This window comes from Protopterus annectens, chromosome 7.part0 (genome assembly GCF_019279795.1).
Source record: "Protopterus annectens isolate FY-2018-M chromosome 7.part0, PAN1.0, whole genome shotgun sequence".
Taxonomy (NCBI): Eukaryota; Metazoa; Chordata; order Ceratodontiformes; family Protopteridae; genus Protopterus; species Protopterus annectens.
This window is the reverse complement of record NC_056739.1, coordinates 1,288,360,045-1,288,375,055: the sequence shown is the minus strand read 5'-3', so window position 1 is coordinate 1,288,375,055 and position 15,011 is coordinate 1,288,360,045. Positions and strand designations below refer to the sequence as shown.

Here is a 15,011-nt window from a genome sequence, read left to right as displayed (position 1 = left end):
GGAACATAGAGACCCCATGTTGGTGATGACCAGATCCAATATGATTTCCCCTCTTGTGAGAGTGGTGACCAGTTGTTCCATAGCATTTGAGTTTATAAATTCTAGGAACCATTGGGTGAGGGTGTTTGGGCTTGAGTAGTTTTCCCAATCAATGTTTGGGTAGTTGAAGTCACCCAATATAATGGTGTTTGGAGAGACCTTCATATTCTCCAGTGTTCTCAGGAAAGCCGAGTGAGGTTCCTGTGTTTGGGAAGGTGGTCTGTAGCAGGCTACAAACTGAAAGGCAGTTTTGCCCACTGTTAGTTGCACATGGATGGTCTCCAATGCTTCGTGCAGTGCCACTAACCTGGAGGTGTGGGTATCTTTGATAAATATGGATACTCCCCCTCCTTTTCTGGTTCGGTCCGAGTTTTGGGGCCGGAAAGCATGGTATGAAGTATAACCTGTTAGTGCTGGGGTGCTCTCGGGAGCCTTGAACCAGGTTTCTGTTACTGCACAGATATCGATATTCTCCATACTGAGGAGAGTCTCAAGTGCGTGCATCTTGAGGTTTAGACTTCTGGCGTTGAGCAGCATTACCCTTAGATTTTTTTTTCTTTGTGTTGTCTATGGAGGTGGGTTTGTCTTTTGAGCCTTGCCTAAAAAAAGGCACTATGGGGGAGGCAAGAGCCTTTGCCAGTATTCGAAAACCCAGGGGTGACAGGTGCAAGCAGTCCCTAGCGAAGCAAAGTGGCTTGTCGAGCATGTCATCCCAGGCTGACAGACACTGGATCCCCTTTGAATGACACCAATACTTTAGCCAATTGTTAAAATTGATCATTTTGTCTTTATACTGTGGCATCATTCTTGGTGAGGGTAAGATGCTACTCAAGGTCAGGGTCATACCGGCCTGGGCTACATGATCAAAGAGCTCCTCTATGTCTTTTTTCATGTAGTCCAGGGAGGTACGTCTCAGGTCATTCACACCAGCATGGACAATGATGGAGTCATATTTGTACTTGCTTTGGAGTGACCTGAGTTGCTTGTGTTATGTGGTGGATCCTGGCACCCGACAGGCAGCTTACAGTGACCTTCTCCTTGTTCAGCCTGGTGAGTGGGACGTTAGTGTGTCTGACAATAGAGTCACCTATTACAAGTGTATTAGGTGTGTTGTTTGGTCTTAAGGGCTGTGACTGTGTGGCACACTGACTTAGTGAGCTATGTGCTATGTGGGTATTGTTTTGTGGTAGGGGTTGCTTGGATGTCTGCTTTGGAGGCCTCTGCTGCTTAGGCAGATTTTTATTTAGAGCCTCCGAGTATGTTTCTGTGTGTTTATGTGTTTGGTTTGCTGATGCGATAGGTCTATGTGAGACTATATTTGTGGTGTGTGTGGTTACCTTCTCCTCCTGACAGGCTGTGCCAGTACTGGGTTGAGAGAGCTTAGCGTCCAGTTTGGCTATATAGTTGCATCTCTCACATATATCTGAGCTTGTTCGGGGGAGGAGAGGGTGGTCTGTATACATAAGGCAGTTGTAACATTGCCTCAAGATTCCCAGATTCACCAGCTGGACTGGGGAGTAAACCCGAAACTGACCTTTGGACATGCCTGAATAATATAGGGAACTACTTATTGACTGATAGAAAGAACCAATAGGGAACAAGTGCTTAAAAGGAGTATAAGAGGATGTAGTGCTTAAGTTTATTAGTGTTTACCTATGAGATTATTTGTACGAGCAAGTGCAGGGCTTTAGAATGAAAATAGAGTACTTATTTTGAGATTTAGAACAGTTCTAAGGGAAAAAGTGAAGAGCAGACTTTGTGGAGCCGGGAATAGTTTAAACCTGTTTAAGCGGCGCTGCCCGACGCTGCTCTGTGCGCAAGACCGCGCAAAAAGAGAGTTGCAGGGTTTTAAGAGAGAGAGATCAAGGAGTTTGGAATTGACCCAAAATGGCCAATACAACTACAGCTTCTAGGCAGTAACCACTCCTACAGGGACAGGCAGGCTGCTCAGTGTTAACCACTGCCACTGGTGAACACAGAGACTTCCCTTTAGCCCAAGCAAGCACTGGCCTCCAAGAAACTTACAAACAGTTCAGAACAGCAAATCTGTAACTGAACTTTCTTAAATTTCAGAAGGTGGGAAAAAAGCAAGATTTTTTTTTTGTTTTGTTTTGTTTTAGTTTAAAGGTAGCAGAGATACACAAGTAGCAAAATAGTTAGAACAGTGCAATAAATGACCCCACACTTGAGTGCTAGGCCAGAGTCAGGTAAAATGCAATTTTAAGAAAACTGATTTTAAATTAAGTGCAACACAGTAAATGCAGTAAACAGGCTCTAGATGTGTTCTAAACACTGTTTCTAATACAGATATCAACTTTAGCAAGCCTGAAAACACCGAAAAGTAGGCGGCAAAGCAGTAATTTTTAAACAAAGAATCAGAAGAAAATACTTAAAATCTCAAAAGTGGCTCCTTTCTTCTCTCTGCGTTTTCTCTCCTTGGTAGGTTGCTTCAGCAACAACTATCAAGCCTGGAAAGACGCTGTTTCCAAAATATTTTGAAGCAAAGATATACCGACGCTTAATAGTGTGTTGGTTAAATCTAGCACAAAACCGACAGTAAGGCACGTTATGATCTGGGCCTAGGCAAGGAATACAGTACAAATGAAAATCCTTATGAGGTATTTGCTTCCCACAAATAATGCAATTATTAACTTTTATTGACATCGGTATGGAGCAAGAAAAAGTTTCCCCAACGGGATACTTAGCTTTAATTGAAGACTTCGGTTCTGAAACTCGAATTCGAAAATTTCAGGAGTCGGCCGACCAGCACTTGCGAACTGCTTCTGCTTCGGGCACTGCGCGGCAAGAAAGACTAAAGAAAATGGTGTCGGCTGCCTGCTTTATACCCCTGACGTCATGTAAGAGGAGACAGCAACCGACACAGGACCCAAGACTTTGATATTCAGGCCGATTGAGGGCAACCTGCCAGCAGATTACCCAAATGTAATGACTGCAACAGTGAAACATGAAGAACATCCCCCTAGAAATGATAAATTAATAAAGAACATGAATGGGTGAGATGTATACCAATGTATACTACAAATATAGGTTGTACATAAAGGATAATACCTACCCCAGCAGGAGAACATTCATACTACTCAGAACAAAAACCAGTAGACATGTTGAGTGAATCCAAGCAAAAAAGACAAATATCATAGTACTGCTTACTATAGATACAACCTGCATCAAATTATTTAATGAACAAAATCATAAATCATAACAAGCCAACTTGTAAATAGGACCCTCCAATGAGATATTAGTCTAGCAAAGGCTCTAGACATATCTCCAAAGCACATCAGTAACTGCAGCAATTAAAGGCCAACTAAAAAAAAATAAATGCCGTCTAATCAGAATATGGAATCTCTATCTTGATTTCTAGACCTGTGCAGAAAAAAAATGTAAGCTTTTTAATACTTAAACAGGTTTATATGAACAGAGCCTAGACCAAATTAAAGACAATGCAAATCTGCAAAGGGAATGTCAAGGCCAACTGAACAGTCAAGCAGATGTGAAAAACCATGAATGAGCCTTATTTTTGACGGCATATTCTCATGTGCATATATTGGATACAATACCTCAACAATGTAAAAAGTGCAAGGCATTCCAGAAAATTTATTCAAAGTACCATGTATTAAAATGCTTAAAATGATTCTATCAGCTCATGAAATTCAGATGAAAAAAATGGTAAGAGAACTGCATTAAAAAAAAAAAAAACACCTACTGACTGTAAAAGAAGTAACGGCAAAAAAAGTACTTACTCTGAAAGGTTGTCACATGTTTCTTCTAGTCTTGCCTTTTCTTTACTAACAGTTAAAAGCTGTGCTTCTCTCTTTTCCAGCCTCTCAGACAGGTCATCAATGATCTAAGTGGAATGAAAGCAAATGTACATTTATTTTATTTATTTTTTATTTATTTAGTGACATCTGTTAACCGGGTTAGTCGAGCTGGGCTTTTGGCCCTTTTTCAGTGGCGACACAAGGAGAAAAGCTCCAAAACAGACAGTTTACAAAATAAAAATAACATTTACAGTAACATATGAAAAGAAATCGAGTTATACAATATCATAAACATACAAAGCAAAGAATGCACACACTTATAGTTGAAACAGACCTGTGTTAACAGAGTACAGATTTATTTACATACTTACAAACATGAGTTTGGTCCATCAGATATGATGTATAAATTAGAAAGTGGTATCCTCCAGGATAGGGATTGCTATTGTTGTGAGGGGCAGCTAGTGAGCAGGCTACACCAACGGTGGAGAGGGAGGGTTCAAGTTGGGGCTCTACAAGAACAAATTCTGGAGCTAAGAAAATGGAGTCTGAGTTTTTCCTTAAAGTGGGTTGGGTGAATAGTGGTGCATATGTCTCTAGGACGTCTGTTCCAAGTTTGGGCTATGGCGTATTTATATATGAGTTTGCCTACTGTTATTTTTTTTGGTTGGTAGGTTTGTAGCAGTTGCTGACTTGAGGTACAGAGAGTACGAGAAGGTGTGTAAGTAGAGATGAAGGAAGAGAGAAAAGGACAAGATGACGGTTTGTAGAGAATAAAGTATAACATTTGAAGCTGTGATAGCAACAGTAGGTGGGGGAATTCCAGCCATTTGAGGGATTAAAGGGCTAGGCAATGATGTGTATTGTATGGAGAGTTTGTGATGAAACTAGCAATCTTATGGTTAAGTTTGTTGGGAGTTTGTTTAAGGTTGTGGTTTGAATGTTGGTAAACACTGGGGCAGCAAAGAGAAGGGGAGGAAGAGAGCTTGATCAAGGGAGAGTCTAGCATTTGGAGTTAGAACTTTTTTGTTACGATATAATAAACCTAATTTCTGGTTTGTCTTTTTTATACATTGGAGAAGGTGCATATTAAATTTGAGTTCATCATCGATGATGATTCCTAGAAGTTTAGTGTGAGCATCAGGTTTAATAATTGTGTTACTTGAGGAAGTGATAGAGGAGGAGGATTTGTGGTAGGAAAGTGAGCGAGGGAGAAATAGTAAGAGCTTGGTCTTTTTACGGTTGAGAATGAATAGGTTATCAGTTAGCCACTGTTCGATAGATAAAAAGGTTTGCTGAGTGAGAGTATGAAGTTCAGAAATGTTCTCAGAGATGGAGATGAGGGCTGAATCATCAGCATATTGGATGAGGGAAGGATAGTTTACAAGGTGTGTGGAGGTCATTGGCGAAGATACTGAACAGGAGGGGTCCCAGGATAGAGCCCTGGGGAACTCCTGTTGGGACAGGTAAGAATGGAGAAGAGGAAGACAGACATTTACCAGACTGCTGCCTACTAGATAAGTAACTGGCGAACCAGGTAAGGGTGGAGGATGATAGATTGAGACTAGCAAGTTTAGATAGCAGTAGGGGATGGGAGACTGTATTGAATGCCTTTACTAGAAAGGCTCACCCAGACTCTGCTACACTTTGCTGTGAGAGAAAGGTTAGTTTACTTTTTACTTGTCGTATTTTGTATTACTTTATTGCCTTTTTCTATTTTGAATACTGTAATTTGCTTTTTTACCTTGTGTTTTACTTGTATTCTGCTTTTAACTGCACATTAAAATTTGAAAAGAGACCACAGCTCTGTCTCTTGTGAGTCAGGCAGAAATCAGAACAGATCAATTAAGGAATCACACACAAGATAGAATAGGTAAGTTAAGGTTAATCATCTGTGAACCGAGGGGGTGGAGCTAGGAACTAAACCTTCTATTTAAGGGGTAAATTAAAACATTTCAGAACTTTACTAGAAAGGCTCACCCAGACTCTGCTACACTTTGATGTGAGGAAAAGGTTAGTTTGCTTTTTATTTGTTGTATTGTGTATTACTTTATTGCCTTTTCCTATTTTGAATACTGTGATTTGTTTTCTCTATCTTGTATTTTACTTATATTCTGCTTTTAACTGCATATTAAAACTTGAAAAGAGACCAAAGCTCTGTCTCGTGAGTCAGGCAGAACATTTTTCCCCACCCTCACACCCGGTTACTGTTGTGTTCTTAAACACCACCGTCTTTCTAGTTGCCTGTCCCTTATGTTAATTTGACCATAAATTTCATTTCCTCTCTGTTTTTTCTGGCTTGTGTGAGTAAGCGCAAAATTATCATTTCGTGAAATCACTCCCCTTTAACTATTTAAATGTATTGGCCAGCCTACTGTATTCCATAGTACCAGAATACAAAACTGACCACCCCCTTTCAATCTATCTTGTTGTTTTAAAAATAGTGACTCTCCACTAAAACTTAACACACCTTAAACACACCGTCTTTCTAGTTGCCTGTCCCTTATGTTAATTTGACCATAAATTTCATTTCCTCTCTGTTTTTTCTGGCTTGTGTGAGTAAGCGCAAAATTATCATTTTGTGAAATCACTCCCCTTTAACTATTTAAATGTATTGGCCAGCCTACTGTATTCCATAGTACCAGAATACAAAACTGACCACCCCCTTTCAATCTATCTTGTTGTTTTAAAAATAGTGACTCTCCACTAAAACTTAACTTTTTAGACAGGTAAAACTTAAGTTACCTACTTTGACCTCTAACTCCTCTAGTGCACCCTGCAGTGTTTAGGATAAACAATTTTGTTTGATCTTACCTTTAAGCATCCCTGTGACTAGCACTTGCTCTAAAACCTGCTGGAAAGCACTAGGAAGCCTTAAACTGATACAGGCACTCAGCTCTCCTTGTTAATAAGAAGAAATTAATTGTAGGCACTAAACAGCTCATAATTGCAAAGTACCTTGCTAAGGTAAGGGAAAACAGCTCTTGTACTTTATAAAAAAAAGAACCAAACCAGGCATGTCCAAGGGTCAGCTTCCAGTGATTTCTCCTGTCCACCTGGTGAATCTGGGCATCTTGGGGCAATGCAGCAATTGCCTCATGTACACAGACAACCCTCTCCTCCTACCACCCAACACTACAACCTGCAAGAAATGCACTTATATAACCAAAGTGGAAGCAAAGCTCTCAAGCCAAGATTGTGCTAGACAGTCAAGAGGAGAAGGTTAACACCCGCACTACACCTCAAGCAACACATAGCCCTTTTAAACTCACACCACCAACACTCTCACATAACAACACTAAACTCTCATATGTGGAGGCCGTTAACAATAACCTGCCCAAGCAACAAGGTCCGCCAAAGCTGAAACGCAAACAAACCCTAATCACAACCAAAGTGTCACATAACTCACAACACCAGTGTGCCACCCAACAACAGCCCCTAAGGCAAGACAACATAACAACACTTTAGTCATAGGTGACTCTATACTCAGGTACACTGATGCCCCACTCACCAGGCTGAACAAGGAGAAAATTACAGTCAGCTGTGTGTTGGGTGCCAGGATCCGCCACATAACGCATGCACTCAAGTCACTCCACAACAAGTGCAAATATAACTCTGTCATTGTCCATGTTGGAGTAAATGACTTGAGACATACCTCCCTGGACTACATGAAAAGAGACATGGAGGAGCTCTCAGATCATGTGGCCCAGGTAGGTATGACCTTAGCCCCGAGTAGCATCCTGCCTTTGCCCAGAATGATACCACAGTATAAGGACAAAATGATTGACTTCAACAATTGGCTAAGCTTCTGGTGTCATTCAAAGGGGATCCAGTATCTGTCTGCCTGGGACATCATCATTGACAGACCACGATGCTTTGCCAGAGATGGTTTGCACTTGTCGCCCCTGGGATTCAGGTTATGGGTTAAGGCTCTTGTCACCCCTATACTGCCTTTTTTAGGCAAAGTTCAAAGGACAAAACCACCACTGTAACAGGTACAAGCATGCAAAATCTGTAGGTAATGCTACCCCTATGCTAGAAGTCTAAACTTCAAAATGCACTCTCTCGAGACACTCCTAAAAATGGAGAACATCGATATCTGTGCAGTAAACGAGACCTGGTTCAAGGTTCCAGAGAGCACCCCTGCAATACCAGGCAACAACTCTTACCACACTTTTTGGCCACCAAACCAGGACCAAAACACTAAAGGTGGAGGAGTGTCCATATTCACCAAGGATATTCACACCACCAGGCTAGTTGCCCAACACAATGCGTCTGAAATTCTCCAGGTGCAACTAACACTAGGTAAGACTGCAATCCAAATTGTAGCTTGCTACAGATCCCCCACCATGCCCCATGATTCTCACTACACCTTTCTAAACATACCGGAAAACATTAAGATACAACCAAACGCCCTAACACTGGGTGATTTCAACTACCCTGCCATTAACTCGGAAAACTACTTGTGTACCAACACCTTTGCCCAACGGTTCTTGGAATTCATAAATTCCAATGCCCTGGATAAATTAATCCATAGTCCCACCAGGGGCTCCAATATTCTAGACCTGGTCATTACCAATGTGGGAAACTGATGCTCCACACCTATGGTCACCCCCTCGTTGGTCAGCTCTGACCATAAGCTAATCACCCTTGACATCCACACCCCCCCAGTAAGGAAACCTCCATAAAAACTTCTCCAAAGCCAACTTCATGCTACTCAAGTCAGAAGTGACAAACTTCATAACACCCATGCAGATGGGAACTGAAAGGTCGACTGCTGAATCCTACACTAAGGCACTCTATGGGCACATCCACTCATGCATGAATTGTGCCATCCCAAACAGAACCAAGACACTCTCCTCCAAAAAAAGGAAGCCAATCTGGTGATCCCCTGACATAAACTTTACAACAAAAGGAAGAAACTGCTGCAGAAAAGAGGAAAATCCCAGGATGCAAAAAACTCCCTTACCAGCCTCAATAAGAAGCTGAGATCCCTCATAAAATCCTTCCAAGCTAGTTACAAAAATAAAATTGCCAAAGATTTCAAAGACAACCACAAGCATTCTATAGCTATGTCAAGAATCTAAATGGCAATGCTCAGATCTGCTTTGAGCTACAACAGAATGGCATTAAATATACTGATCCCAAGGATATTGCCAATATCCTGGTAGATCAATTCAGTGCCAACTTCACCCCCTAAAAGGCCCATCTCAATACCAAAAGATTGCCAAATTCTGGTAATAACGGCCACACAGGTAGAAACCGCACTCTCCAAAGCTAAGAATACAGCATCCAAGGGACCAGACATCCCGGGTTGTGTACTACATGAACTAAAACTGGCACCTCACCTAAATGTCATGTTTAATCATACCCTCACCTCAGGCTTCGTGCCCACTGAGTGGCGCACAGCTACAGTTATCCCACTCCACAAGGGGGGATCCACCTTGGATCCTGGGAACTACAGCCCCATCAGTCTGACGAGCCTGATCTGCAAGGCCATGCAACGTATTATCATGGAACTTATAAACAAAGACATTGACAACCTTCAAACACTAGACCCCACCTAGTTTGGGTTTGTGAAGGGCCGATCTCGTCTCCTGAACCTGACGGACTTCTTTGAATCAGTCTCCAAAGCTGTGGACGAGGGTAAGGTAGTCCACATAGCCTATCTGGACCTCGCCAAAGCCTTCGACACCATCCCCCACTCTGGAATCAATTACTAAGTTTATCTGTGATTCCAGAGTGGGGGATGGTGAGGTCCAGATAGACTATGTGGACCACCTTACCCTCGTCCACAGCTTTGGAGATTGATTCAAAGAAGTCCGTCAGGTTCAGGAGACGAGATCGGCCCTTCACGAACCCAAACTAGGTGGGGTGAACCAACACAAAATTAAACCCAGTAAGAAAAAGGCACAGCACGACCATCCATGTAAAACAAAGTTTATTACTTCAAGCTTTCGAGTTGAAACTCTTTTTCAAGAATAAATCAGTACATTAAAACCACAGAATAAATATAGAACACCAGCCAATCACATAACATATCTCATAAACACATTATATAATTATACAATTTACATAATTAATATATTTGACTAAGCCTAGTTCACTAAAAAAACTTCATTAAAAACTATGGTCAACTTAACAAATTTCATTACTGCCTAAAAAGCTCCACAGGACAACTGTAATACTCTAACATATACTTGTCTTAATTTCAAAATGGGTTTAATACTATTAGTTTTATTAAGCCCTGGATAGACATTAGATCTAAAAAAGTTTATCCATTTGTTAAGTTAACCATTGTTTTTAATGAAGTTTTTTGGTGAACTAGGCTTAGTCAACTATATTAATTATAGGTTCATAGGTTCATACTAGGCTATCTGCCTAGCCAGTGTGTGTTTGGCTTTCGCCACCCATTTTAAATTAATTTTGCTATGCCCTTTTTCGAGGTTAGTAAACTGTGCCTCTGTCTAACAGTGACACAGAAGTGATACCCGGGGTAAACCTACGATCTCCCATCCACTCATCAAGATTCCTCTTGAAGAGAGTCAATGAGGGACTCTGCCTAACCTGGGCTGGAATTTTATTCCAGAGTGAAGGGAGCCTCTGGGTTATGAATCTGTCCCTCCAGCATGTCCTATTTATTTCAGTGCTGAGGTTCAAGTCTCTCGAGCACGTAGCTCGATGGGATTTGGATTTTCTAAGGAGCAGCATGTCCATTAATTCCGGGTTGGACATGGCTTTTTACATCAGGCACAGATCACCTCTGAGCAGGCGGTATGCCACTGAGTAGAGCTGGAGTTTCTTTAACTGGGCAGCATATGGCATCTGTTTAAGCCCTTTGATCCTCTTGGTGAGGTACTTTTGTGGTCTTTCCAGTTGCTGCAGGTGTCTGGTAAGGTGCATCCCAAAAGGGGCATTGCACTCAATTATGGGCCTGATGAGGGATGAATAAAGAGGCACGATGACCTCCCCTGATCTAGATGTGAATCCCTTCATGATTCGGTGGGCTATATAAAATGTTTTTCTAACCACTTTGGCCACGTGGTTGTCAAATGAGAGATTGCTATCAACTTGGGTCGGGTGTAAATTGTATAATTATATTAAATTCTGGTGTCATTCAAAGGGGATCCAATGTCTGTCTGCCTGGGATGACATGCTGGACAAGCCACGCTGCTTAGCAGGGCGGCTTGCACCTGTTACCCCAGGCTTCGGATATTGGCAAAGGCTCTTGCCTCCCCATAGTGCCTTTTAGGCAAGGCTCAAATTCTAAACCTACCACCCTAGAACACAAAAAGTAAAAAACTAAGGGTAATGCTGCTCAATGCCAGAAGTCTCAATCTCAAGATGCACGCACTCGAGGCCCTTCTCAGTATGGAGAACATCGATGTCTGTGCTGTGACAGAAACCTGGTTCAAGGCTCCTGAGAGCACCCCAGCACTAGCAGGTTTCACCTCATATCATGCGTTCCGGCCCCAAAATCCGGACAACACCAAGAAAGGAGGGGGGGTGTCCATATTCATAAAGGACACCCACACCTCAAGGTTGGTGGCAACGCACGATGCATCGGAGACCATCCATGTGCAATTAACCATAGGCAAGACTGCTCTGCAATTTGTAGCATGTTACAGGCCACCCTCTCAAACACAGGAAAGTACAGTTTCGTACCTACCATAAATGTAGATGTCCGATAGGAATGCATCTGCAGTCCTTACAAATGGGTTGTCCTGTCGTCAGGCAGCCCTTCGGTCGGCCGGATTCCAAAGTCTGGGTCTGGCCTCGGCTGGTGTCGCACTTCACCCGACGTCATAGGTGCAGTTCTTCGGGTATAAAGGCATCAGCCAACGCCATTTTCCTCAGTGTTTCTTGCCCCAGATGCCAGGTGCCCTCTTGGATGGCTAAATTTGGATAAATGCCAATGTTGCCAAATAGTAGAGAGCAAACACATAAAGTAAGCATGTATGTACATATATACAAACAAATACACCATAACAGATCCCCCCCAAGCTAGCTGAAAGGTGGCATGTACCCTAGGAGTACCACAGAGGGGAAGGCGGGTGGGTAATCCTGACTGCAGATGCATTCCTATCGGACATCTACATTTATGGTAGGTACAAAACTGTACTATGTCCTTCAAGGATGCATCTGCAGTCCTTACAAATGGGTAGAATACCATAGCCAAACTAGGGAGGAGGAAAAAGAGATTATGGTGTAGCTAGGATCCCTTGCAAAACAGCAGTGGCAAACCCTGCTCGGGATCTAGAGTATAATGGTAAATTATAATGCTTGGCAAATGTATGCACGGAGGTCCAAGTAGCAGCCTCTATAATGTCCTTGGTAGCCACCCCTCGTAGAAAGCTGTAGTAGTGGCTGTAGCCCTTGTGGAGTGAGGCCTGATGTTCTCTGGAGTTTTCTTTCCGTGGAAGGAGTAACAAAATCTAATGCAATTTCCTATCCACTTGGAGATTGTCTGTTTTGAAATTGCTTTTCCTTCCCTTCCTGTTGCATATGCTACCAGAAGCTGGTCAGTTTTTCTATTTGACTTGGTCCTGTCCAGGTAGTAGCGTAATTGTCTATGCACATCCAAGGTATGCAACAGTCTTTCTCCCCTGTTCTGTGGGTTTGGGTAGAATGTAGGAAGGTGGATAGCCTGGTTTAAAGACACTCTGGATACCACCTTAGGCATAAATGTAGGATTTGTTCTCATGGACACTCTGTCTTGATGGAAGATCAGGAAGGGTTGCACCGCCATTAATGCCTGTAGTTCAGAAACCCTTCTTGCTGAGGTGATTGCCAGCAGGAAAGCAGTCTTCCAGGATAAGTATTGTAATTCTGCTGTTGCTGCTGGTTCGAAAGGAGGAAGTGTCAATTTTTCTAGCACAAAGTTCAAGTCCCATGCTGGCAATGGTGGTTTCCTAGGAGGTTTTACATTTTTAATTCCTCTCAGAAACTGCCTGAGCAGGGGATGTGAGAAGACAGGGGGATCCAAGGTGTATTCTGCTGAAATAGCTGATGCGTGTATCTTGATGGAGGAATAGGACAGGCCTGTATGGAAGAGCTCTGCCAAGTACTCCAGGATGTTGGCTATGTTTACCAGAGACACATCTTTTCCCTTTGCAGTACTCCAAATGAGATATCTTTTCCATTTTGCTGCATAATTCTTTCTTGTTGAAGGTCTGCGAGCCTCAAGGATAATGTCTTTAACCCTTTGGGATAAATTTGGGTTAGTTGCTCTTATGTAATGTTCCAGGCAGTCAGTTGCAGAGTTTTCGGGTTTGGATGCAGGATGTTGTAGCTGTTCTGAGTTAACAGCAATGGGATTAGGGGTAGTGTCCACATTTGTTCCTGAGACATGCTCCTCAGTAATGGGTACCAATGTTGTCTTGGCCAGTCTGGAGCTATTAGAATGATCCTTGGATGTTCCTCTTTGATCTTCAAAAGCACCTTGTGCATCAAAGGAAGTGGTGGGAATGCATATGCTGTCAGGTTTTTCCAACTGAAAGATAGGGCGTCCACCTTCCATGCAAGTGGGTGGTACGTCCTTGTGCAGAATTTCTTTAGCTGGTGATTGAGTGGGGATGCAAATAAGTCTATTTGTGGTAGTCCCCATTTTCTTGTGATGGCTTTGAAGATGTCCGGGTGCAGCTTCCATTCGTGGGAATCCGTGGTAGTTCTGCTTAATATGTCTGCTAGAATGTTTTCTTTTCCCGGTACAAAATTGCTTGCAACTGAATGTTGTAGCTCAGAGCCACATTCCATAGGTCCATTGCCATCCGGCATAGAGGTATGAATGTGTGCCTCCCTGTTTGTTGATGTACCACATAACTGTGGTGTTGTCTGTCCTTATCATCAACTGTCCTTCTTGGAGGAATGGTCTGAATGTCTGGATTGCCAATTTTACTGCCAGCATTTCCTTTAGATTTATGTGTAGGTGCAGCTGATCTTGAGTCCATAAGCCTTGTATGCACTTGTCCAGCATGTGGGCCCCCCAACCGAGGTCTGAGGCATCCGTTGTGATGGTTTGGCTTGGTGGAATGCTGTAGAAGGGCAAACCTGTGTTCGATTGACAGGCCTGAGCCCACCATAGGAACTCCTGCTTCAGGCATGGTATTAGTGGAATTTTGGTTTCTAGGCTGTGTTTGTGCTGAGACCATAAATTCTTCAGGTACCACTGTAGTTTTCTCATATGCAGTCTGGCATGAGGGACCAGAATTATGCAGGATGCCATGAAGCCCAGGGCTTGCAGTACTTTTCTTGCTGTTAGATGGTTCTGCTTTGTTAATGCCAAGAAATAGAGAGAGAGTTGTTCTTGTTTTTCCACAGTTAGGAATGCCATCTGCTTTGATGTGTCCAGCTCTGCACCTAAAAAGGTTATTCGTTGGGATGGTATCAGCCTTGACTTTTTTATATTGACTGTATATCCCAGGGCTTGCAGCAAGTAAATGACTCTTTGTAAATCTTCTGTTAGTTTGTTTTTGTTGTCCGCTTGTATCAGGCAGTCGTCCAGGTAGGGATAAATTTCGATTCCCAGAACTCTGCAATGAGCGATTACTGATGCCAGGCATTTCGTGAACACTCTGGGCGCAGTAGATAAGCCAAAGGCCAATGCTGAGAATTGATAATGCTCTGATCCTGCAAGAAATCTGAGGTATCTTCTGCAATTTGGTCGTATGGGGACGTGCAGGTATGCCTCCTTGAGATCTAGAGTTACCAGCCAAGACTCCTTGCCCAGCATGGGAAGAAGCTGCTGTAGAGTCAGCATTTTGAATTTTGGAACAATGAGGAATGTGTTTAAAGCGGACAGGTCGAGAATAGGCCTCCATTTTTCTCTTTTCTGGGTACCAGGAAGAGTCTGGAGTAAAATCCCTTTCCTTGTTCCATAGATGGTACCTTTTCCACAGCTCTCATTCTGACTAATTGAGCTATTTGTTTTAGAGCTTCTGTCTTTTGATTTGGTGGTAGGTTTGGCATTCCCCTTTTTCCTGGTAGAGTATGGAAATGAAACCTGTAGCCTTGGTCTATAGTTTGCAAAATCCACTTGTCCCTTGTGATGTAATGCCAGTTCTCTGAAAATAAGGCTAGCTTTCCGCCTAAGGGTGCTGCTAGCTGTTCCCTGGTAGGCGGTGCCAGAGCCAAGTCACTGTGATTGTCCTGTTGCAGTAGTAGTGGCTGTGTCTGTGCCTCGCTGGTTGTTGCCCTGCC

General features: G+C 42.8%; 1 protein-coding gene across 1 annotated transcript in view; it reads right to left on the bottom strand.

The window, feature by feature from the left end:
• TMF1 (TATA element modulatory factor 1) overlaps positions 1-15,011 on the bottom strand; it is a 1,367,094-nt gene that overhangs the window by 1,269,859 nt on the left and 82,224 nt on the right. Inside the window, exon 2 of the mRNA XM_044076393.1 lies at positions 3,798-3,901. Within this exon, the coding sequence (XP_043932328.1) occupies positions 3,798-3,901 (104 nt within the window). The remainder of the gene's footprint in view (positions 1-3,797; positions 3,902-15,011) is intronic.